Source organism: Drosophila nasuta, chromosome X, assembly GCF_023558535.2.
Source record: "Drosophila nasuta strain 15112-1781.00 chromosome X, ASM2355853v1, whole genome shotgun sequence".
In the NCBI taxonomy this organism is placed as follows: domain Eukaryota; kingdom Metazoa; phylum Arthropoda; class Insecta; order Diptera; family Drosophilidae; genus Drosophila; species Drosophila nasuta.
In genome coordinates this window covers 11163147-11187797 of record NC_083459.1, presented here as the reverse complement: position 1 = coordinate 11187797, position 24651 = coordinate 11163147, and the positions used below count along the sequence as shown (strand labels likewise).

At 36.9% G+C, this 24651-nt stretch overlaps 1 protein-coding gene across 2 annotated transcripts in view; it reads left to right on the top strand.

Moving 5' to 3' along the window:
* The window catches only part of LOC132796486 (netrin-A), a 61325-nt gene that overhangs the window by 28800 nt on the left and 7874 nt on the right, over nt 1–24651 (top strand). For both annotated transcript variants that reach the window (XM_060807667.1, XM_060807668.1), the window contains exon 2: nt 10596–10784. In XM_060807667.1, coding sequence (XP_060663650.1) covers nt 10596–10784 — 189 coding nt within the window. The remainder of the gene's footprint in view (nt 1–10595; nt 10785–24651) is intronic.

Here is a 24651-nt window from a genome sequence, read left to right as displayed (position 1 = left end):
CATTATACAAAAAAAAACGATGAATGTGAAGATTTTTTTTTTCGGTCGTGGTTTACCATTTTTTGAGAATTGCCCATATGTAAAAATATAATATGTAGAGAAATATAATCACGAAAAGTGAATAGATTGCAAAAACAACGCTTATCAGAAAAAATAGTACTGCGAAAATCGGATAATTGAAAAATAAATATTAAACTGAGATCATAATAATACTCAAAATATATATCCGTTGCAAAAATTAAACAAAAAGAAAAGTATGATTATATATTGTGGAATATATGTAGGAAAAATCAAGAGATTAGCAGCGTGAGATCATGAGCATGACATAAGAAACATTTCATATTTAATCTTAGAGCACTTGCTGATGAATTCGGCACGTTTTGATTGGATATGATATAATGAGCAATCAAGTGAACATGTACAAGAAGCATGACATAGGATCACCAAGAATCGGCGCTTCTTTAGAAGAAATCGAATGTAAGCGAAGCGTAAAACGAGTTCACACAATTCTGCAGATGATGCTGTGAACGAGATCGGAGAACGGAGAACGGAGATCGGAGAACGGAGATCGGAGGGCGTCATGCTGATTAGTCAGATGATCTGTTGTGACAAACCTCTTGAAGAAGTCATTGTACACGAACGCATACTCTGCCTGGTGACTGGGCTCAGATGACATTGAAAATGTCAAGACTGTAAGCAGACAGAGACAGAAACAGAGAGAGGAAGAGGGAGAGGAGGGATCTTATAGAAGAGTCGCTTCGTGGGCTGATTTATGTTTTGGGCTACTCGTTTTGACCTTTTGAACGCATCGCATCGCATTTCAGTTCAGTTGAGTTGAGTTGAGTTGAGTTCGTTTGCTTTGCTTGTTGCTGCTTCTAGTGAATTTGTTACAGCCAAAGATAGGCAATCTGGCAGGACAAAGTCGACTTGGCATTGACAGTGGAGAGTGCGAAGAGAGTGGAGAGTGGAGAGCGGAGACTCAAGTTGGGTTTTGCGGTTAATTAAATACAATCTATACACGAGTGTCTATTGGAGACACAAGAGAACGCTGTCAACTGCAAATCAGTAGCGCATATTTTGCGTATTTAAAAATCATTAATTTGAATTAGCTCTGTGGCGCTGTAATTAAGGCGGGGCACACAGTCACACTCCATAGTCGACGGTCGACGGTTCCACGATTTCTCGTTGCCTGAAAGATAAACAAACAAATGCAAATGCAGCAACAGCAACGGCAACCAAAAGTTAAACAAAACATATTGCCGCACTTGGAGCACATGGCCTCCAAGTGCGCACCGCTGACATTTCAACACCATCAGCATTCAGTAGCACCTCACTCCCTCTCCCTCTCTCACTCTCCATCTTTGCTTCGTCTTGTCTAATGACAAAGCGCGCAGAATACAATGCAAATGCAAAGCGCAGCCGCCTGATCTTTTGAACTGGCAACTGGCAACTGGCAATCGAATCCATATCCAAATCCCAAATCCCAATTTCAATTTCAATCCCAATCAAAACAATGATCAAAACCCACAGCACACACACACCAGACACTTGAGTTGCACGTCAGCGTCAACTGCGACTGCGACTGCGACGGCGACGCTGGCAGAGAGCAGCAGGCGGGCGGCTACCGCAACACACAATTCAGATTTCTGTTTCAGAGTTTTCAGTTGCCTTTGTCGTCATCTTCTTCTCGCTCTCTCGCTCTTTCTTGTTGCCTTCGCATCACCTGCGCGGCTGCTTTGCTTATTGATCTAGCTGTTGTTTTGTTTATCTAACCTACACACACGCACATTCCTACACACACACACACACATACACACACACACACACACACGTTTTCGACACTCTATTCAATTTTGTTGCGCTTTTACACATTGCATTCTGGCCAAAGCAATTAACGTGCTCATTATTTTAAACCCCAAAAGAAGAGTATTCAAAAAAGAGTGAGCGAGATAGCTACAGAGACAGCGCATAAGTGAGACTTATTGCTTTAAATATTTTGTTGTTGTTGTTCCATTTATTACGAGATCAATACTTTTTACATACAGCAAACTCAAGTAAAATACATTTACACTTAATTGCCTAATACATACAAGATAATTGCATACAATTTTATATAGTTTAACTTAAGTACACAACTTTTCATATAATGGCATATTTTGGATTATTGCATCATTTTTAAGGCATTAATTTGCAGTTGTCACTACATTTCAAATATAAATAAAACTTAATATAGTTTTATTTGTATTGCATATTGCATATAAGTGCATATTTTCGTTATCGACATTATACTGTATTATTTTAATATACTAATCATTAAACATAAAATATTATAATTGAATGAAAAGATTGTGAAATTATTTTATAGCTTCCTAGCATATCTATAAATCCATTCGAAATTGCATTAGCAAATTTTGAAAACATGTGCGTTCTAATAAGTTTTTTAATGATCTGAAATAAAAAAATGAACTTACAATGAGAATTACTTCATAGCACAATCAAAAATGCATTAGCCAATTAGCTTTAGGAACTTATTCACTGAGATAGTACTCATCAATTAACTAAAATCCAAAAGTCAAAATATGAAATAAACATATTAAAATAAAAATGCATTAAATTACTTCAATACAATTAGGAACTTCTTATAAAGTATGTAATTTATTGGTTTTCGTTCATTGAATTGATGTTGAAAAAGTAACTAAACTTAAAAAAATTTGAAAATATAATTTAAATAAATTACTTTACTGCACAAAAGTGAATGCATTACAAATTATATTAGAAAGCGATCGTAAACTATGCTTTATATTAGTCCATTGGCTTAAAATAGTATGGTAAAAAAGTAAAGTAAAAGGAGCAATTAAAAATGAAATTAATTGAATTACTCGAACGAATCCAATTCATAAATGCATTAGATAGGAACTTATCATAAACTATACATTCTATTAGTTCACTTCACTGAAAATATTGCATAAGGAATTGCATGAATTATGAAGTGATCATAAAGTATGCATTCGAATGATTTTAAAATCATTTCATCATCCAATAAAATACACACTTTAATTACTTTCCACCATTAACAATATTTCTCCCTCTGGCAGCTGAGTGAAAAAGTGTATTTAGGCTTCGTGGTTAGTTAACAAACATCGCGTCCTCTTTCGGCTATTTTGTTTATATTTTCGGGCCACTTTTCTGTTGCTCTATGTGTGTGTGTGTGTGTGTGTGTGTGTGTGGGCGACTTAATTAGGAAACTTGGTGCGTTTTATTTATGTGTCTTAACGAGTCGTTTATTTAACCCCCAACCCCCCACCTCAATCTCTCTCTCTCTCTGTCATTGGGAAAAACTAACATCAAATTGAAGCTGAACATTTTGGGAAAATTTGTTTATTGTTTTTCTTTGGGGTCCTCCGCAGCAACCGCTGCATTTCACTAATTTGGAAAGAGCAGAAATCGAAAATCGAAAACGAAAACGGAATTCGAAATGGAAAGGAAAATACTTGTACTGTGGGAAGGGTGGGGAAGAGAGAGACAGAAGACAGAAGAGACTCATTTGAGGGAGAATTGAAATAATGTTGTACCTTGATTTAAATAAAATAACAAAAACCAAGACGAAGGCAATTCGACGAAAAACTAAACATAAATTCTCTCTGTCTCTGGCTTCTCTCACTCAAGAGTGTGTGTGTAGAAGTGTGTGTGTGTGTATGTGTGTGGGCCAAGCTGCAACCATGAACTTTGTTTTTTATTAGCGGCAGGATATCGACATTGCCTCTCTTTCTCTTGCCCTCTCTCTCTCTCTATCTCTCTCTGTCTCTGTATAGTATATATATTTATATGTTAATTCGTTTGGCGGCGTTAATTGGAAAACAAAGTCCCCCAACTCCAAGATGCAACTGCAACTTGTGAATGCAACTCAAAGGCGCAGCCTCAAAATTGAAACAGAATTCCACACAATTTATTTTTAAGCAGACATTTTTGTGTATTTATTTATTTTGCCGCCGCTGGCAGCAAACAATTTGTAATCGTTGTTTTTGCTCCGCTGCTCCGCCAGCCTGACAACGAAAATGTTGCAGCTGCGGCACGCGAAAGCTGCAAGCGTCTCCTCCTCCTCCTCCTCCTCCTCCTCCTCCTCCAACTCCTCGTCTTCTTCCTCCGCTTGGTGCCCCGTCGCGCGTTGCACTGTCGCCTTAATTGCACTCCCAAGGAAGTGACTAAAATATGCCCATAGCTTTTGATGTCGCACAAGCATCAACAACAACAACAACCACAACAACAACAACAACGAGATGTGGCAAATGCCAGAGGTCGATTATGGGGCAAGAGCAAACGATGTTGAAAATCAAGACTGAAATTCAATCAGTGCGCGCAACTTGTGATCTAGCGAATTACTTTCAATAAAATCTGCATTATATTACAACACAAAATTTGACAGTTCTTATTAGTAAAACAATCGATAGATATATACACAAATTGATTAAAAAATATAATAGAATAAGCTGATAAATTGTATTAACGGTATATGGTATATTTTGTACTCAGCGAAACAGTATATTGACATACCAAACATAAACTTCGTTTTATTTTAGTATTTTTCTAAATATTGATTTAGTAAATTTGAGCAAAAATACTTTCTTACTTTTATTAAGTTGAAACTAATCTAAATCCATGAAATCTCAAAGTTTATTTCCATTCTCATAATCGGTATATGGTATATTTTTTACACAATGGTATATTGTGAGCGTAACAGTATATTGACATACCAAATATAAACTTCGTTTTATTTTAATATCTTTTGGTATATTGAATTTGTAAATTTGAAGAAATATACTTTCTTACTGGTTGATTTTCGAAATTGCAATAAAAATCCATAAAATATCAAAAATTATTCCCATCCAAATTAAACTAAATATGACAAATTCTATATATAGTAAGTATATCAAACTCAACCGTTGAATTAACATAATAAACAATAAAATTAATGTGTAAAGGTTTTTCAATCATTGCACCACTTTGGAGAATATATTTGCCTAATTCAAATGGTTAAATTATGGTTTCAAAAATGACCACTAAAAATCGGTATTAAGCTATATATAAATTTGTAACTTAACGCCCTTCAATTTGCTGTTCGGAATTTGCCACAACAATGCGAGTCGATGGCGTCTTTATTAAATCGAAAAAGCAATTCATTTCCATATCGAATGTTCGATTAGCATAGATACGATGCGATTATACACGATTATGAGAGCTTATTCAACAACTAATCCACTCTTCATGGCTCTTGAGTTGTAAAATACAATACAAATCTGTTTTGACTATTTCCATTCCATAGTTTCATAGTTCTTATCTCGAATCTGAAAAGTGGAATCAGTTTATTCACTGAATGAACTGATTTTCCAATTGCATTTTCATTTGGCATCTTCATTTAGTTTTTTAGCTTGTCAGCTCATTAGACGATGGAATTTTAATTGCACTCATCATAATACTGAGGTGACAGAGAAGGAGGAGATACAAATTGAGATGTAGATGCAAATGGAGATGGAGATAGAGATGCAGCAATCATTATTTCGATTTCTTGGTATTATTATGAAGACTTCCCGAGAAGAAAGTGCGAACAATTTATGAAGGCATAAAACAAAAAGAACAGAAGGGGGCAAATTTTATGACTGCTTCGAGCATTTAACTTGAAAATGTTTATAAATAAGATGCAAAAGTGTAAACGTATAAATATACTATAATTTTGTTCGTTTTTAGTAAGTACCAAAAACATTCTCAAATTGGGCCACTTGGAATAGGTCAATGCATCAGATTTTACATAATTCCAATAACTGCACTAGAAAGAGATAGAAGAAGAAAGCGAGAGAGAGAGAGGGAAAGTGTGTGTGGTATCTGATGTGATGTGCTAATGAGAGAAATAGTCAGTTTTTTACAGCTGGTTTGTTGATGTTTAGCACATAAAATGCGTTTCATGAGAACACACATTATGAGGAACTCAAACGGGGAAATAAAAAAAAAAACAATTCTGATGATGATAAGTCGCTCTCTGTCTCTGTCTTCTTTTGACTTTTCTGTGTGCTGTTCGAAGCACAATTATTTTCAATTGTGTTTGCCAACTGAAAATTATTAATTACCAGCGCAAAAGCATGCAAACAAAAATTTGTAAATCGACCACTTTTGATAAATCACACACGAAAAACACAAAGACACAGAGACAGAGGGACAGACAGGTTGCATGCCACAACAGAACATGGCCACAAACACCAAAACAATTTTGCGATGAAATTGTCAAATTGCAGTGGAAAAACGCAGAACGGCGAATGCAAAAGCAGCAAAAGCAAAAGCAAACAAGCAACAAACCGCAACCGCAAAACGCACACCAATCGCAATCGCAAAGCGCGAGCAGCAGCAACCCTGGGCCAGCCAGAGTTGTAGCCAGCCCCCTGCCACCACAAATTCAATTCACAATTTTGGTAACCGAAAATCACAGCAACGATGTGAACGCAATCAATCATAAAACGATGAAATGTCGACGCGATTGCGAATGCGAGCAAATTGAAAACGCTGCCAGGAAACGGACACGGACACGGACAACGGACAACGGTCATAGAGGGGGGGCCGGGGGCAGGCGCGGGGGGCGTGGCATGTCAGTCAAAGCAAAAGCAAAAGCTAGCAAAGTCATCGTTAAAACGATTTCGGTTTGCCTTCTTCTCTGCTGCTGCTGCTGCTGTTGCTTCCAACTTTTGTGGTCCACTATCCTCATCGACAATCTGTCAATGGCTGATTTTTGGGTCTGAGTTGTTTTGGGTATCGATTGGGGGCCCAAGCATAAAGCCAGTTTATACTGCAAAGTTCAGCGCCTCGAACAATATGTTCAGTCAACGGCAGTTAATTAGAGAGGCGCAGATACTACAACGACAATCCATAGATACAGATACACAGATACGCAGATACAGATACAGATACCGCCATAGATGGTTGGGGCGAACTGACAATTTCATTGTCTGGCATTGTTTTTTTTTTTTTGGTGGGGTTCACTTATCAAATTTGAACTTAATTACCAATACCAAAACTGGCCTAATGAAGCGAGTTGTTTTTTTTTTTTGGTTTTCCTCTTCTCAGTTATTTATGCAGCGTTTTAAGCCGCTGTTATTTTGTAATCTCTGCTGCGGCTAGACTGAGAGATTTACATAAAATCGACAATGCTCGCTGCCTGCCTGACACATAAATCACGTTGCATTCGCACGCAGTCGGCAGCCAGAGTAAAGTGTGTCATTAAAATTAATTATCTAGCATTTTTTAACACCAACTCTGAATCTGAATCGGAATCGGAATCGAAACTTGAGCTGCTCATTCTCGTCATTGACTTGGCAATTAGCCACACGCCGTGCAGACTTTTGTTTTGCCTTCTTCTCTTCTCATTTTTTTTCCTTCTGTTTGCTCTTCTAAATATTTACTCACACAGCTCTTGTTGACACACACACACACACACACAGACACAGTCATGAGGAGTTACTACTGCTATAGAGCATTCAATGGCCTTCGTCGACATGTCGACTGCTCTCAAATATTTGCGCTGACATAACTTTGTCTGCGGCTGGCGCGCGCCAAGAGTCGAGTTGAGTTGAGTTGAGTTGAGTTGAGTTGAGTTGAGTTGAGTTGAGTTGAGTTGAGGCTCAAACAGCAGACGACAGGCAGCCGCTTTGTCTGCGCCTCACAATGTGTGAAAGATAATTATAACATGTGTGCACACACACACACACACACACACTCACACACAGATACACTCGCATTGAGAGGGACATTTGCTAGGTGGACAGTTGTTGAACAAGCCGAGATCGCTAACCAAGTCAAAAAAAAATAAATAAGAAAGCTACTGCTCGACTGTGAGATACCCGACACACTCTCTCAATAACAGCTGAAATGCGAATTGGTAAAATATACCGAATTAATATACCGATAAAATACTATAATAATACCACAGAGTACAAAATATACCAAAGTCAAGCAATGCAATTAAAATATTCCGAAAACAAATTCTTTAAAAATGAACAAACAAAAATACATTTTGAATGTGTATAGTAAATATACCATGACGTGATAAATATACTAGATTGGCAACCAAAACAATTCAAATATACCAAATAAATATACCGGAAATATACTTTACAAAAATACATTTTGAATGTGTATATACTACATAGTAAATATACCATGGCGTGATAAATATACTAGATTGACAACTAGAACAATTAAAATATACCAACTAAATATACCGATAAAATACTTTTAAAAATATACAAAAAACCATACTTTGTTTATCGATATACTATCGCAAAGAAAATATACCATTTATTAATCAAAATATTCCACATTTGGTTTATCGATATATTACTTCATGAAAAATATACCATAGAGTACCAAATATTCCAAATTTTTAACCAAAACAATTTAGACCAGCCAGCTGTAGCTTTTTTTTTTAATAACTTTTAAGTTGTGCCAAAATTCAGCTTTAATTTTATTCCTTTCCTTGATTTGCTATCTCTCTGAAATCTACGTGTTTTTAGTGAACATGATTTTATCCGTTTTGCTGTTCGAGAATATATACTACATAGATGGAGTCCTTCTGCCTGCTGTATACAGTAATAATACCCTTGTATCCGATGGGTAACGGGTATACATATTTAGTCTAAGGGCGACAAGTGCCAACTGTGCAAAGCGAGTCAAGTCTTTTCCACTTTTCCTCTTTTGTCGGCTTTTGCCACTGACAGCTCGAGCTTGGGCACAAAGCTGACGCTGAGACTAAAGATGCCAGCACAGCAACATCACAGCACACACAGCACACAGCATCGGCAACCGCACTCTATTCTCACATTCTCAGTCCGCAGTTATCATCGAATGTCAATAGCAAAACTGTTTGCAAAGAACCAAGACCTGAAGCAGTCGGACATAAAGTCAAATAGATAGATTATCGTATGCACTATAAAGACTGTAAAAGCACAAAGTATATTTCAAAGCAAAAGAAATTGGAAAAAAACAAATAATTTATAGAAGCAATAAACATTAGTCAGATCGATTGAAATTCAGAAATGTATCCAAAAAATACTGCTAATAATTCATGAACCATTTAAAGAAATACTTGAAACCGATTGCATTTGAAATGATTGCAGACAAAATCATTTAAAATAATGTTCAATCGTTTTCATTATGCAAAAATCCAAAAATAAATATAAATGTAATTGACTTATTCAAGTTTACACAAATTTCAAAGCAAATTTAATAAACGAGAGATGAACGCTAACTTTTGTAAATAATAATAAAAAGTGTTTTAATAAAATATTTACCACGCTGTAAATTATAAATGAGCAATGTAATAAAAGAGCTTAAAAAACTAGAATTGACTATTAAATTCTGATCAATTATTGCAATTAAAGATAAAACAGCTAAGTGCTAAATAAAACAAGAAAACTACAGTAAAGTGTGATCGACTGAGAGATACAAACAACTCTGAAATATAAACAAAATGTTATATTTCGTATATGATACTACATTCAAAATATACCATACGAAATATACCAGATGGTTAGATTGTTAAAATATACGAGATTTGTCATAAAAAAACTTAAAGTAATATAACAAATGTTGCTTTTAGTATATTTATATAATTATATATTCAAAATTTAGCATAGAGTACGAAATATACCAGATACGACAACATATACCGCAAAATACTAAAATATACCGAATGCAATATTTGGTTTATTCATATAGTATTTCATTCAAAATATACAATAGAGTACGAAATATACCAGATGGTTAAATTGTCAAAATATACCGGATTTACCACAAAAAACTTAAAGTAATATAACAAATGTTGCTTTTAGTATATTTTTCAAAATATACCATAGAGTACAAAATATACCAGATTGCCAGACAAAGCTAAGACTATCTATATTTGTATATCGTCTTGGTTATTGAGGCTGATCAAAAATATATACTATATACTTTATAGGGTCGGAGATGGCCCCTTCTGCGTGTTGCACCCATTCCCTGCAGGCACAAAGTTATAATACCCTTCTACTCTATGGTTAGCGGGTATAAAAATATTAATAAGCCGATTTGCAATCATAAAACCTAAAACTACAGCTATTCTGTTTAGCTCAGTGAGTGACCACAATGAATAAGCTGTTTTGAATAGTCTCCCAGAGTACTCACATCCATATTCACACTCACACTCACACACACACACACACTCACTCTTGATGCGGTAGTCGAACTGTCGCCAGATTCAGTTTGATAGTGATGATTGCTCGCATAAATTATGCAATTGAAGCCAATGTGCCGTTAGACAAATGAGACGAGGCTTGGCCTCGTCATCAATGGCAACAGCCACAGTAGCCTCCGCATGCCGCATGTGGCATGTGGCATGTGGCATGTTGAGCCCGATTTGCGTACCATTTATTTTCATTTATCGCATTGGACAGTGATAAAGACATCGCTGCTTGTTTGTTAGCTACTTAATTTGTCCATCACTTGATGGCTCAATGTCGTATGCAAAGAACATTTCATTGATTTTTTCTCCTTCCCTCTCTCTCTCTCTCTGTTTGCAGAATGCAATTGCAATAATCATGCACGTCAGTGTCGCTTCAACATGGAGATCTTTAGACTGACACAGGGCGGCTCTGGCGGCGTTTGTCAGAACTGTCGACACTCGACCATGGGACGCAACTGTGATCAGTGCAAAGAAGGCTTCTATCGGGATCCCACCAAGGCGCTAACGCATCGCAAGGTGTGCAAAGGTAAGTTCAAGTGATTGAAAAATTCCTTACTCGATTAATTAATTAATCAAAACATATACATTTTGTGTTACACCAATTTATAAAGAAACAAAACATTTGCGAGTTCGAATTGCGAGTTGAAAGCAGCAGGAATTGAACTCAAATTTATGAGCTGGCAATAATTTTCACGCGCTGGCTAATCAACTCGACCAAATAAGGTGGCCAACAAAAGCAGATGGCCAACTAAATCGTCTCTTTTTAGAGCCAACTACAACTCGTTTGTAGTCGTAGTAGTCCATCTGAACGCAATCAGACCGAAAATTCTCCTCACGAGCATTTCGTATTTGCAATTGGGCAAATAGTAGAATGTTGAATGTTGGGTAAACAAAAATACACAAAAATTTACTTAAGTAGTAAAATAATGAAAACAAACAAAGCGCTTTCGCATGTAATAACGACTTCTGAGTTCTGAGTTCTGAGTTCTTAGTTCCGAGACTTCGAGTTCTTAACTTCCCCCCAGCTGCGCGAATTGCGTATACGCCCCATTTGTCATCATTTCTCAAAAGACATCGATGCTGCTGACTAAGCATCATAATTCTGAAAAGCCGTTAAATCCAAATCAAAATCTTATCGATTTTTAATTAATTATACAACGCACAGCCAACACACAAAAATCCACTCCAAAAAAATCAACCGACAACATCAACAACAACAACAACAAAAACAGCAATCATCAAAAATTTTACAAGGCCAGCTAAATGCGCACATCGTAAATAAGTAAAGCAAGCAGCACACACACACACACTTGCACACACACACACACAGACAGAGAAATGTAAGCTTTATGAGTTTAATCGTCGGCGGCTTCTCTTTGCAACGTCGTGAAATTTTTTTGTCGGTTTGAGTTTTTGTTTTATTTTCGCAACGTCGAAAGAAATTTATTCATTTTAATTTTGACACGCGTGCAATTTGTTTAAAACATTTTTGCATTGTGGTTTTCGCTCATTGTGTTGTTTCACTTGTTTTTGTTTTTGTTCTTGTTCTTGTTCTTAGTCTTGTTTCGCAAAATGTTTTACGTCATGTTTTTTTGGGTCGCTTCGCTTCGCTTCGTTTCGCCTCGAGCCATTTGGCGACGTTGCCTTTGCAATTAGTCAAGCGCCTTTCGGCGTGTCGGGACATGTTGCCGTGCTTGTCTGTTCATGTCTGTTCATGTCTTCGACTTGCTTAATGCAGCAACTGCGTCAGCTAATCGACAACAAGTGGCCCACATGGCGTATGCGAAACGTCTTTGATGGAGCCATCCATTTAGACATTTCAGACGAATACCAATACGATTGCACCTTGAAATAAATGCATAAATCCAAGCATTTAACCACATCAATTTATCATCTCTCCTTTTGCAATTGAATTTGCCTCAATATATTTTCGTTTAATTTTGCCATGATAAATTTGCCATCGCAAACACAAAACACAGAAGGCAGAAGAAGACGCGCAGCTCGCAGCGGAAGAGGAAACTTTTATTTACGAGTGGAAATAGCATCGACTATAAACATCTGAAGAAAGTGTTTTTCAAGCGAAAGTCCATACCTGGCTAACACATAACATTTGTGGAATTATTTGCAGCGAGCAATTTCTTAAGAATAAACTTAAACAGAAGAAGCAACAGCATCTTCGGAGTGCTTCCACTTTAATAATTTAACAGAATTTATATTCTCAGTACTTGAATTCCAAGGAATCAAAACTAGTGCATAAGATGTTATTCAGCATTTCTTCATTTGAATTTCCAATTACTTGGCCACTTTGACTTTTCACTTTGCAACTTTGTGATGTGAAGCAATTAAGAAACTATTTTGCAAATCGTAATCGGAATATCTTCATCTGCTGTGTAATTGATAACATGATAGAATCTAGTATATACTATGTTGTTCAACTATTCAGTATATATGCAAAATACTATTACATGAGATTGACAACTTTTGCGTTGCATAATTCGATTTCGTTGCGAAACTTTTCTCGCCAATTTCGCAGCGGCAATTTCAAATATAATATATGAAATTTCAAATTTGAAATGATGCATAAGTTTGCTCGTAGATTGCAAATCACGCGCCGCTCGCATGTCTCGCATTATAATTATCGCCTTAAAGCGATGTCGATGGCGACTTCCGGGAGACGAGCTGAGAGTCGAGCTCAAGTCTCGACTGTTGCTGCCGCTGCTGCACATTTTTGTTGTTGCTGTTGTTGTTGTTGCCATGATTTCGATTTAATTTAAATATTCAAATGATTTACTTGAGAGCTCAGCACAGACACCACGAGCAAAATGACATCGAACAGGCGACAGACGAACAGACGTTGCCAGCCATAACTCATCAGAGAGAGAGAGAGAGAGAGAAAGAGACCAGACTGACTGAAACGGATGCAAAAGGCCAAACCATAACATACCTTCACACACACTCGCACACACTCGCACACACACACACACTCGAGTACACTTTTGGGACTCGGACATGTTGTCAAAGTCATTTCGGTTTCGGCTCAGCCAATTTCCTTATTTGCGCAAATGTTTCAATGACCGGAAAATTACATATTATTATTTGTCCAATGAGAGATTGCCTCACACACACACACTCAGACACACACACAGACTGACCATCATTATTCATAATAGTGTGTTGCTGTAGCAGATCTTTGGATAATTAAAATCTCTCTCTCTCTCTCTCTCTTTCTCTCTGGCCGCCACCCCAAAAAAGTATGCTCCGCTTTTTTGTCTGCACTATGGGAGAAATTCGCTATTTTGTAGAGTATTATAAGTTTGTGTCTGAAGGAAATGTATGTAACAGGCAAAAGCATTTTCGATTTTATAAAGTATATATGTATATTTCTGCTTCAATTGGATCTTAGTTACTTTGGCTGACAATCTAATAAATGTTGTACTCTATGGTATATTTTGAATGTGAAACAATATCGATATACCAATTATGAGCTTTGGTATTTTTGCGGTATATTTTTATTAAGAGAACATTCCACTGTAGTCCAGCGCAACAAAGTCATAGACTTCTGTTTTGGCTTATATTTTGATTATTGAATACACATTCTTTGTAGTATAAAAAATTTACTAATGCAGAAAATGAAAAAGAATTTTGCTTTTTGGTAAACTGTGTAAAAAATAAAGAAAAGAATAGTGTTTTAGTAATTTCGTTTTAAATGTGTTTTATTATTAATGCTCACATTTTGAACATGAAATATTTTTGGCTTGCTTTTATTTGTGTGACAACCTCAACAAAAGTTACTTCCTTCTTTTATCTTTACTATTTATTCCTTTATTTATTTCAACCTTAACACATTTTAATTCATTTTTCTATCTTTACTAGTAAATTTTATTTATTTTCAACCTTTTCTACTTATTTCATTACTTTATTCAACAAATTTTACGTCTTTTTTCCATCTTTATTTATTTTGTTTTATGTACATACTATGTGAAGCTTAGTATTAGTATTATTTTTAACCTTCTAAGTAACTATAAAACAAGCAAAATATGCTAGCCTATATTTTATTTCGTATTATCCTAAAATGTTCAATAACCAATAATGAAAACTTCAACTTGTTTTACACTTGGAACTAATTCAAAATATAATATATTTATAATAAACTTGAATTAAAATAATATGAGAAGCAAGAGGTCACAGACTAGTTTTGTCAAAGTAAGAGAAATCTAGAAAGATTAATATAGATTTGAAAAGAATTATATCAAATTTAGAAAGGTTCTTTTCTATTTATTAAGCTATTGACTTGCAATCGAAAGCGGAGCATTATGGCCCACCGTGCACAGTGACATCATTAATTTCAGATGTCAAACTATGGAAAAGAAACAACAACAACAACCAGAAGAAGAAGAAGACGAACAAGCAACAGAGCATAAAATACGCTGCATAAATCAGGAGAATATTCGCATCAAAACTAAGCACATTCTTTGCCACAAAGTTGTGATGCCCAGCATGTTAAAATGCAACCGCAAATTGCCATTGTAACTGTGTGTGTGTGTGTGTGTCTGTGTGTGGAGTTTATGTCAATACAACAATGGACAACAAACTTACATGGCATATCATAAACGATGCCATATTGAGGGTGGAGGGAGGAGGAGTTGCCATGAATACAATTAACAATATCCGTAACTAAATACGTGAAATTAAAAGCCATAAAATCACAAAGTCACGTGCGAAATGATACAGCAATAACAGCAACAGCAACAGCAGCAGCAGCAATTAAAATAATGTCATGAATTACCTAGCACACACACACAGACAGTTACACAGACAGTTACACACACACACACAGAGTGCGAGAGAGGAGCAACTTTTTTTACTGCCCATTTCGGTGGCAAGTTCATGAAACGCAGCCGTTGCCAACGCAACCATTAGACAAGGTGGTGTAGGGGGGAGGGGAGCGGGGAGCGGCAACAGTTGCCGCACTCATCAGTGGGTGAGAGGTTAAAGTTCAACTCACACCATATCACATCGTATCATATCATATCGTGGGGTGTTTCTTCTCGCTTGAACGTCATTAGAATTTCATAAAATGCGCATCGCATTGAAGGTCGCTCCACTCCGAGGGTTGCAACTAAACTTAATTGAATGCCACAAGAAAATGCATTTATCATCAAAGCCAGTCGCCAGTCAGTAGTCAGCAGAAGGGGGAACAGGGGGACAGCAGCAAAGGTGGCAGCTCAGTCAGCCAGTAAGCCATAATGGTTTTTAAAACTAAGCTACAAAAATCTATTACAACTATACAATGATGTATATGAGGGGGGAGTTGAAAAGGAGGCGCAGGAGGAGGGGGAGGGGCAGGCATAGCGAGCTAAGCGGCGTAGCAAATTTACGCTGGCGAAGCAATAAAAGTTGCCAGCACAAATTTTCCAATTTCGGAAACGCAAAAAAAGCAGCAGCGTAAAAAAAAGTGCTCGACTTTGCAAATACCCTGAAATGCAAACTATTCATAGTTATCGAAAGTATGATATATCGATAGTAGCAATAATCAAAAGTATATATCGATAGTATGATATATCGATAGCAGCTATAATCAAAAGTAGTCATCGACAGCATGATATATCGATAGTAGCAATAATCAAAAGTAGTTATCGATAGTAGCAATAATCAAAAGTTGTTATCGATAGTAGAATATATCGATAGTAGCAATAATCAACATTAGTTATCGATAGTATGATATATCGATAGTAGCAATAATCAAAGGTAGTTATCGATAGTATGATATATCGATAGTAGCAATAATCAAAAGTATCTATCTACAAATGAGTTCAATTGTGATAATTCAGTTAATTATTATCATTATTATAGCCCAGATTGCAAATAATTTTCGAACCTAGTATTAACTAGAATTATTATTTATTCATTATTACAAATATTCGTTCGTAAAGGTTTCCTCAATTCCTGAGCTCTGAATACGTAAATATTTCAATGAATATATTGAATGAAAATTTGACAAGCTAATATCAAATATTTCTTTAGTTGCTACCAAATGTTAAAATCAATCAAAATGAGTTTTCTTTATTTACACATGTACATATTTTTCATATTTACACATGTTTTATATACTTAAATGGAGCCAAGGTTTAAATTGTATCTTCCATTCCATCTCCTATTTTCTGGTGATGCTTCATCGAAAGCCAAAGGCTTCGATAATTGAATGTTTTTTACTGCTGATTGGAATTGATAACTGCCTCAAGATGCTGTAGAAATGATATGAGCACGTTTATGGGCTCTAAAGCCGCCCATAAATCGTATTTAGATACGCGAAGCTCTTTCAGTAGAGTTGACACTGCCTTATCAACCCCATCACTGGGTTAGAGTATAGAGTATAGAGTATAGACACATTGCAAGCCACACACATACACAGCACATTCATACATTCATACATTCATACACAGCACACATACATACATATATAGAGAGACAGACTATAGACACAACCTCAGGCTGGCCACGCTTTCTGGCTCTCTGTCGGCTTTTGTGGGCGTCGTGGCCTAGGGGGGCGTGGCATGGCGTGGGCCAGGATTTGAATTATGACATTTTGCATGCGAGTTGACATTTAAAGCTGTGCAAATTGTTCGAGCGTCAAATTGGCGCTGCCATTTCGTTGACTCCACGGGACCGCGACGGTTCCGCACTCCCCCCTTCACCATGCCCCCTCTCCGATCACAAATGCTACTTTGGCATTGCCTACTTTTGTGCGCATCGTTTGATTTTCAATAGCCTTTATGTCTGCGCCTCAATTTTAACGCACAATTTGAAAAGTGCGCCAAAGCTCTGAGTTTTGCGAATACAATTGAGGTCTCATTTCTCGGCGCGTCTTTCTTCCATGCCTTTGCTCTCCCACCTGCCGCTGGCAACTTTTGTCAGTCTTCCTCCTTCTTGTTGTACATGCAACAAAATTGTAACAATCCATTTGAGTCTGCTTCTTCTTTCACTTCTGCTTCTTCTTGTACTTTTGCTCATTTCGTCGTCGCGAAAGTTGAGCGAACTTTACGCCAGTTGCAACCGCGATAAAGTTTTTACACTGCCAAAGCACAAGGAAGTCCTCACTCTCTCTCTCTCTCTCTGTGCATAACTTTTGTCGCGTCGTGCGAAGCCATTGATTTATTAATAGGCCAAGCGAAGAAGAGGGGCTCTAGAGGTCTACCCCTCCAGCACTCCTCCAACATCCACACAAATTAGGCGGCAAAAACTCAGCCTGAGACTCGAGTCGTTACAACTCTCAACTGAACTGAACGTACTCTCCACAAAGTATTTAATTCCATTCAATCGCATCTGACTTTTCAGACAATTTATTGAAGTGGCCTTTAGCGAGTATTCGGAATCGGAAAGTGCATTCAATCGAATGCACAACTTTTACTAAAATGCGTCTTCAGAACATTACTTTGAGTGTTACTCAAAATTCATTCATTGCTTGCGAATTTCACGCAAATATTTGACACTTTTTAATCTGAAATCTTTTCTATTCATTCACTTCACTAATCGAGTATCGATTTTCGAAATTATTATTACTCTTATCGGTAGTTGTCATTGTATGTGTTGAGTATTAATTAAATTTGTGTATTTATAATATATTTGCCACTTTTAAACGCATATTTTCTATTCATTTCACTTAAAAGTGACGTCGATCACACACAGGTAGCGCTATACTATCGATTGTTATCGATTAATCGATTATTATTACTATCGATCGATTGATTGTTATTATCACACACAGGTAGCGCTATGCTATCAATTATTATCGATTAATCGATTATTATTACTATCGATTATTATTACTATCGATCGATCGATTATTATAGAGTATCGAATTTTGTTCTTCTCTTTAATATTATTATTAATAATATTTGTCTATTAATAATATATTTAACCCTCATTGATGTTAAATCTTTTCTCCTAATTTAAATTACAATTGTCATCGATTACACAAAAGTAGCTTTATTATCGAATATTGATTATAACTATATATCAAATAATAACTTAATTTAAGTGTTGAATAGTAAGTACAGACGATAAATTCGCGTATGTACTGTTTAGTGTATAAAGAAAACGGTTAATAAATCAGAGAATACAATAGTATTGCCATTATTTGAAATATTTGTATAGGGCACCAAAAATACAGTATAGAGCATTATGTGGACCACATCAGTCTGCAAAAGAAATATATTCTGCAAGCTGTTGGTGCGTATTCACTTGGACTGGAAATGCCTAATCGACTCCTTCCTTCTCTGAGTTGAGTTACTCATTTCGCAATCGAAAAAGAAAACATTCATATTTTTGTTGCAGCTGCAAATGATTCATTCTCGGGTACTCGTTATTTATACAATGTATCGCGGTCTGTTTAGTGTTGCTGCTTCTCCTTCTCCTTCTCCTTCTACTGCTGCAGTCAAAGTTGTGTCCGCTTGCTCAGGTGTAATCCCTCTCGATTCAATTACGAATACGAATACGATTGCGATTGTGATTCGACAGAGAAATCTTTTCATAATTCTCTCCACTGTATGTGTGTGTGTTTGGTTTCTTTTGAAATTTTGCATGAATCTATTTGGCTAATAATAACAAACAACAGCAGCAACAAAATAAGAACACAATACAGTATACAGAATACAGAATACAAATCACAATCCATATTCACATCCACATCCACAACCACATCGAAAAGTGGCCCCTTCCTGGAGGCAGCTGTGCTTTTTATTGCTCACCATTTTTCTTTCTGGTTTTCTTGGCCAACAAAATTTCGGCTAATATTTTATGGCAATTGATGGAAGTGGCCGACGCTGCCACTGACGACTAGAGTTTACGTTACGCACTTTTTAGCTTTGTGGTCAGCTAAGCAGAAGAGTGTGAGGAGAGGAGACATTGAGGTTGGGGTTGACGTTGATGCCGATGCCGATGCTGAGACCGACGCTGAGGCGTGGGTTGCTTCACTTGCCCAAAGTTGAAATAAACAATAACAAATTGCGCTTGATTTGCTTTATGATGTTTACACTTCTACCTCGCCCCGCCCCACCGCATCCCTCTCTCCCGTCCTCGCCCTTTCGCTGCCGCCCTTCCATCGCGAGCACCAAGTGTGAATACAACTGCCAGGGCGATTGTGAGTGCAAACACAGAGCGCACAGCGAAACTTCGGTTAATTAATTTTTGGAAAGCCAAGCAAAATAAATAAATGCCAAAACAGATTTTAACCATTGTAAATAAAGGCCAGAAGCAGAAAACAGACCAAACCAGAGCACAACACATCCACACATTTAAAGCCCGACAAAATGTCCAAATTGAAATACATACCTGAAAATTAAATGGCAGTCCACTCAATATTCAAATAATGCACGATAAACATTCAGATTCACATTAATGTTATTGTGACTGATCTGATCTGAGACAACATTTCTTTCTGATTGAAACAGTTTATTAAAATTATGTTTCCTTCTCGGTTATATTCATAGTATTTTATTATTTTATTGGCCATTCGATGCCTATTACTGATAATTAACATAAATGCTTCAATTCAAAGATAATTCTTACCTTACAAGAAAATATTATATTCGATTATTCTATTCGAAATGTTATTCTGACTTAACCAAGCAGAACAACAACAGAACTCTTTTGCCAAATGAATTTCAATATCTTTTGTTTATCAATCACTCTCAGAAAGTAGTTTAAGAAATAAGATTAGATAATATATTCAGACTTCTTTATAATCACTCCACTAACAGCCCCAGCAATTCAGTTGATTCGCCCAGATTCGTATTTCTCCATTGCGAATACCTTGGCAATTACACCTTCCAGATCCTTGTACCCAACCTTGCGGTCACCCTTGAAGACAATCCATAATATTGACAGAATTTGTCCACATCAATCGGCCAAATAAAACGCAGAACTCTACAGATTAGAGATTCGCGTATCCTCCGCTTTGTTTCGCATCCCAAGAACTTTCCAATTTGCAAGACCTGGGCTACTAAATGTCTAATTGCATTGGGCATAAAACAGGCGCCATTCTCCCAGAACCAAACGTTCTTATTACCCTTCATCCATATGAATATGTTTGTTATACTCAAACTGCTCGGGGAGCTGTTTGGAGTGATGATCCAGATCGATTCTGGTATATATGTATATCAAGACGCTCAAAATTGACGCTTGGACAGTTCCTCAAATGGTGTTGGTGTGATAGATGATGGTGTTGGATGTCTCTCTCACAATACGGATTTCTCATAATCTTTGAATTCATCCAGCTATTCTTGCTTTACCTTGTTACGGACTTTTGCTTTGAGCTTCAGACTTACGTCGCTGTTGCATACATATCCAGCATTTGGGAATATTGTGAGGTTGTAATAAAAGCGGTACTAATGGTATATCACAATACCAAATAAATTTTTTGGTATATTTTAGTATTTTTCTGTATAATAAATCTGTACAGATTGATTTGGTTCTATGAAAAATCCTTATGGTATTCTTGTACTCAATGGTATATTAAGAATCTAATAGTATATCGTTAAACTAAACATAGCTGTTGTTGCATTTAAGTATATTTTTCGGTATATTTAAAGAATATTGCCGCACTGATTTGGTTCTATGAAAAATCCTTATGGTATTCTTGTACTCAATGGTATATTAAGAATCTAATAGTATATCGATATACTAAACATAGCTGTTGTTGCATTCAAGTATATTTTTTGGTATACTTAAAGAATATTGCCGCACTGATTTGGTTCTATGAAAAATCCTTATGGTATTCTTGTACTCTATGGTATATTAAGAATATAATAGTATATCGATATACTAAACATAGCTGTGGTTGCATTTAAGTATATTTTTTGGTATACTTAAAGAATATTACCGCATCAATCTGGTATTTTTTGTACTTCTTTACTTTTTTATTTGTTTTTTTTTAATGCAAACTACAATTTGTATGCATATAAATAGTTGTTCAACGAAAGTTAGCTAAAATGTGAGCTTGACTCATGAGTGCGACTTTGATTAACATTGGCCATGATTCACATGATGCTGTGCTAATTAAGAGGCCATTAATAAAGCGCCCAAGCCAGAGAAGCGAGTGAACTGAGAACTGAGAACTGACATCGAATTGGAGCAAGCGAAGTTCTCATCTCTCATCTTCCAGTTGCCAGTTGACGGAGAAAGCGAGTGACAGTTACATTGGGAACTGCAACTGCAACTGCAACTCTTTGTGAATAGTTTGCAAGGCACGTGTTGGTGTGAGTGTGAATGTGAGTATATGAATATTTGCATGTGATTCAAAATGCGGCTTTTTTGGGTCGTCCTTTTTTGGTAAGTCAGTCAGTGTCGGGTCTGTAAGTTGGTTGGTCGATGGGTGAAAGGTACTTTAGTCTGGTAACTGATCTGCCTGTTGAATGAATGAATGAATGAATGAATCATCATCATCAACACAGCTTGCTGCATGTGGCAATCATTAGAGAGCAAAGGCAAATGGCAATGGCAATGGCAACAGCAACTGCAGCTGGAAACTAGAAACTAAACATTACTGAAAGCTACTCGATTACATTCTTTGTGAATGTCAATTACGGTTCTGATTGCGAATGAATGAGTGTGAGTGTGAGTGCTTGGGTGTAGGATGCGCTCTGTATATGTGTGTGTGTGTGTGTGTGTGGCTCGTTATAATGAAAATTCATAATCTCTTGCCTCTTGGTCAATGCGGCAAAAAAGCGCAGCACGGACAGCAGCATATGCTCAACGACAGCGATGTGCCACCGTGTGAGCAGGACAGCAACAGACAGAGAGAGAGAGAGAGAGATATTGCACATATTTGTATCGTTCAGTTCATAGCCATCATGCAACGATATGGGGCAGGATGCGTAATGAACTCGTTGCTGCTGCTGTCGCTGCTATTTTTTCTGCCTTGGCTATTTTAACAGTTGAGTTGACTGCGTGTGTCTGTGTCTGTGTGTGTGTGTTTGTGGCTGCCACGTTCAGATACCACACAGGGGGCAGGCATCCGTATTGTTGTCATATTGTTGCTGCCACGCCCCCACACTACTGCCGCCCCTCGCCGTATCTGACAGCTTGGCCATGCCCTGAAGCCCGAAGCCGAAGCCCAACAATGGACACAAGCGCCAAATGGTTAAAGCGCTCTCACGTTGTTCTTGTTGCCGCTGCCGCTGCCGCTGCTGCTGCTGTTGTGGCAAGTTATTATTGTCTGCTGTCGCTGTTGTCATTGTCATTGTTGTTGCCGTTGCTGTTGCCGTTGCTGTTGCTGTTGTTATCTTCCGGATGTGTCGCTGTGTGCATATAAATCGCATTTAATTTATTGTAAATCGGATTAAATTACCAAATGTTGCACGCACGCTGCAACCTCATTCCCGCCTCCTTGCCCCTTCCCCCCCCCACTCACAACACACATCGCAACATGTTGAGCCTAGATACACACACACACACACACACACACATTTGAGTGAGATTCTCAGTTCTTCGTTGCAGCTTCCCAGCGGCGAAACAACTTTTTGCATGTGCGCAAGTAAAAACGCAAAAAGGCTTTGAGCCACCTCATTCGAAGTGTGGCCAAAAGCAGCTTATTAACTAAAAACCACCTCACTCGCTTTTCCATTTTCCCTCCCTCTCCCTCTCTCTCTCTCTCGTTGTCTCTGGGCGACACATGACACAAATGAACAGTTGCCCAGCCCAGAGTTTGTCATCCGTCAAAGTGCATCAAAGTGTTCGTGTGTGTGTGTGTGTGTGTGTGTGTGTGTGTGTGTGTGTGTGTACTTCAGACCAGGTCATTTGGGGGTGGCCCAAATGGGACAAACTGTGTTATAGTTTGCAAAAACTACAAAATGCAAAACGTTGCGGCAGACGCCAAGCTTCTCTTTCGCTCCCTCTCTCTCTCTCTCTCTCTCTCTCTCTCTCTCTCTCTCTCGCTCGCTCGCTCTCTCCCCCAGCCCAGCGGTGAGTGCCACAAACCGAGGCAACAAGTCTACAAGCAAAGGCTGTGAAAAAAACACAAGTAAGAAGGCAACAGTTGAGTGTGCTCGACGTTGAGATACTCGCTACCTATTTTCAATAAAAGAATATTCGAAAAATATACCAAATCAATATGCCGAAGATAACTTAAATATACCAAAATGTATATTTAGTAGACTGATCTAGTATTACATTTAAAATATACCATAACATACAAAATATACTACATTCAAAATATATCATAAAGTATAAAATATACCATATTCAAAATATATCATAAAGTACAAAATATACTATATTCAAAATAAACCATAAAGTCCAAAATATACTATATTCACAATATACCATAAAATACAAAATATACTACATTCAAAATATATCATAAAGTATAAAGTATATTATATTCACAGTAAACCACAAAGTACAAAATATACTATATTCAAAATATACCATAAAGTACAAAATATACTATATTCAAAATATACCATATAGTACAATATATACTATTTTCAAAATATACCATATAGTACAATATATACTATTTTCAAAATATACCATAAATTTGAAAATATACCAGATTGTCAGCAAAGCCATCTAAGACCCAATTGCAGTATTGGTTTTTTTTACATACAAATGTTTTTCTTAAATGACTTCTACAATTTCTTTTTGATCGCATCCTAATTCGCAGGAATCTTAAATACTGTAGTTAGTATTGTATGTACCTTCAAAATTCGCATCTCTACCTTCGAAATTACGTTTGCTATTCGATTTTCAGGGGTCAAAACTCGACACAAATTTGATTTACCTGAAAATATAACAAATGTTATATGCAATAATATCTCTATTTATTATATTATTATTATAAATATATTAATTGTTTATACGGACAGACAGACGGACATTTCTCTATCGTCTCGGTTGTTGACGCTGATCAAAAATATATATACTTTATGGGTTTGGAGATGATTTCTTTTGTCTTTTACATTTCCAGCAGACACAAAGTAATACTACCCTTCAACCTTATGAGTATCGGGCATAAAAATGTAGGCTAAAGTCAGCACATGATGTGGCATAAAAGCACTGCAAATTCGAGAAGTCAACACTAAAAAAAGTGTGGCAATTAGTGCATCAATTAAATAAATACAAAATAGTTTATTTCTAGTCATCAATCGATTTATAAGCATAGAAAAAGTATTTACAGAAACCACATAACTAAAGGCTTATAAAGTTAAAAAAAAAAACCCATCCAATGATCACATCGAGAAATGCCGCTCACTTGAAGTGGTGTCAAAGGGGCACTCATCGAGTAGAGCACGAGGCACGAGGCACTGAGCTGCCCTCTGGTCAGAGTGGTTCGTTCTTGCTGTGAAACAATGGACTTTGGAGGGGCAGAACAGGGCACAGCGGAAACAAGTGCC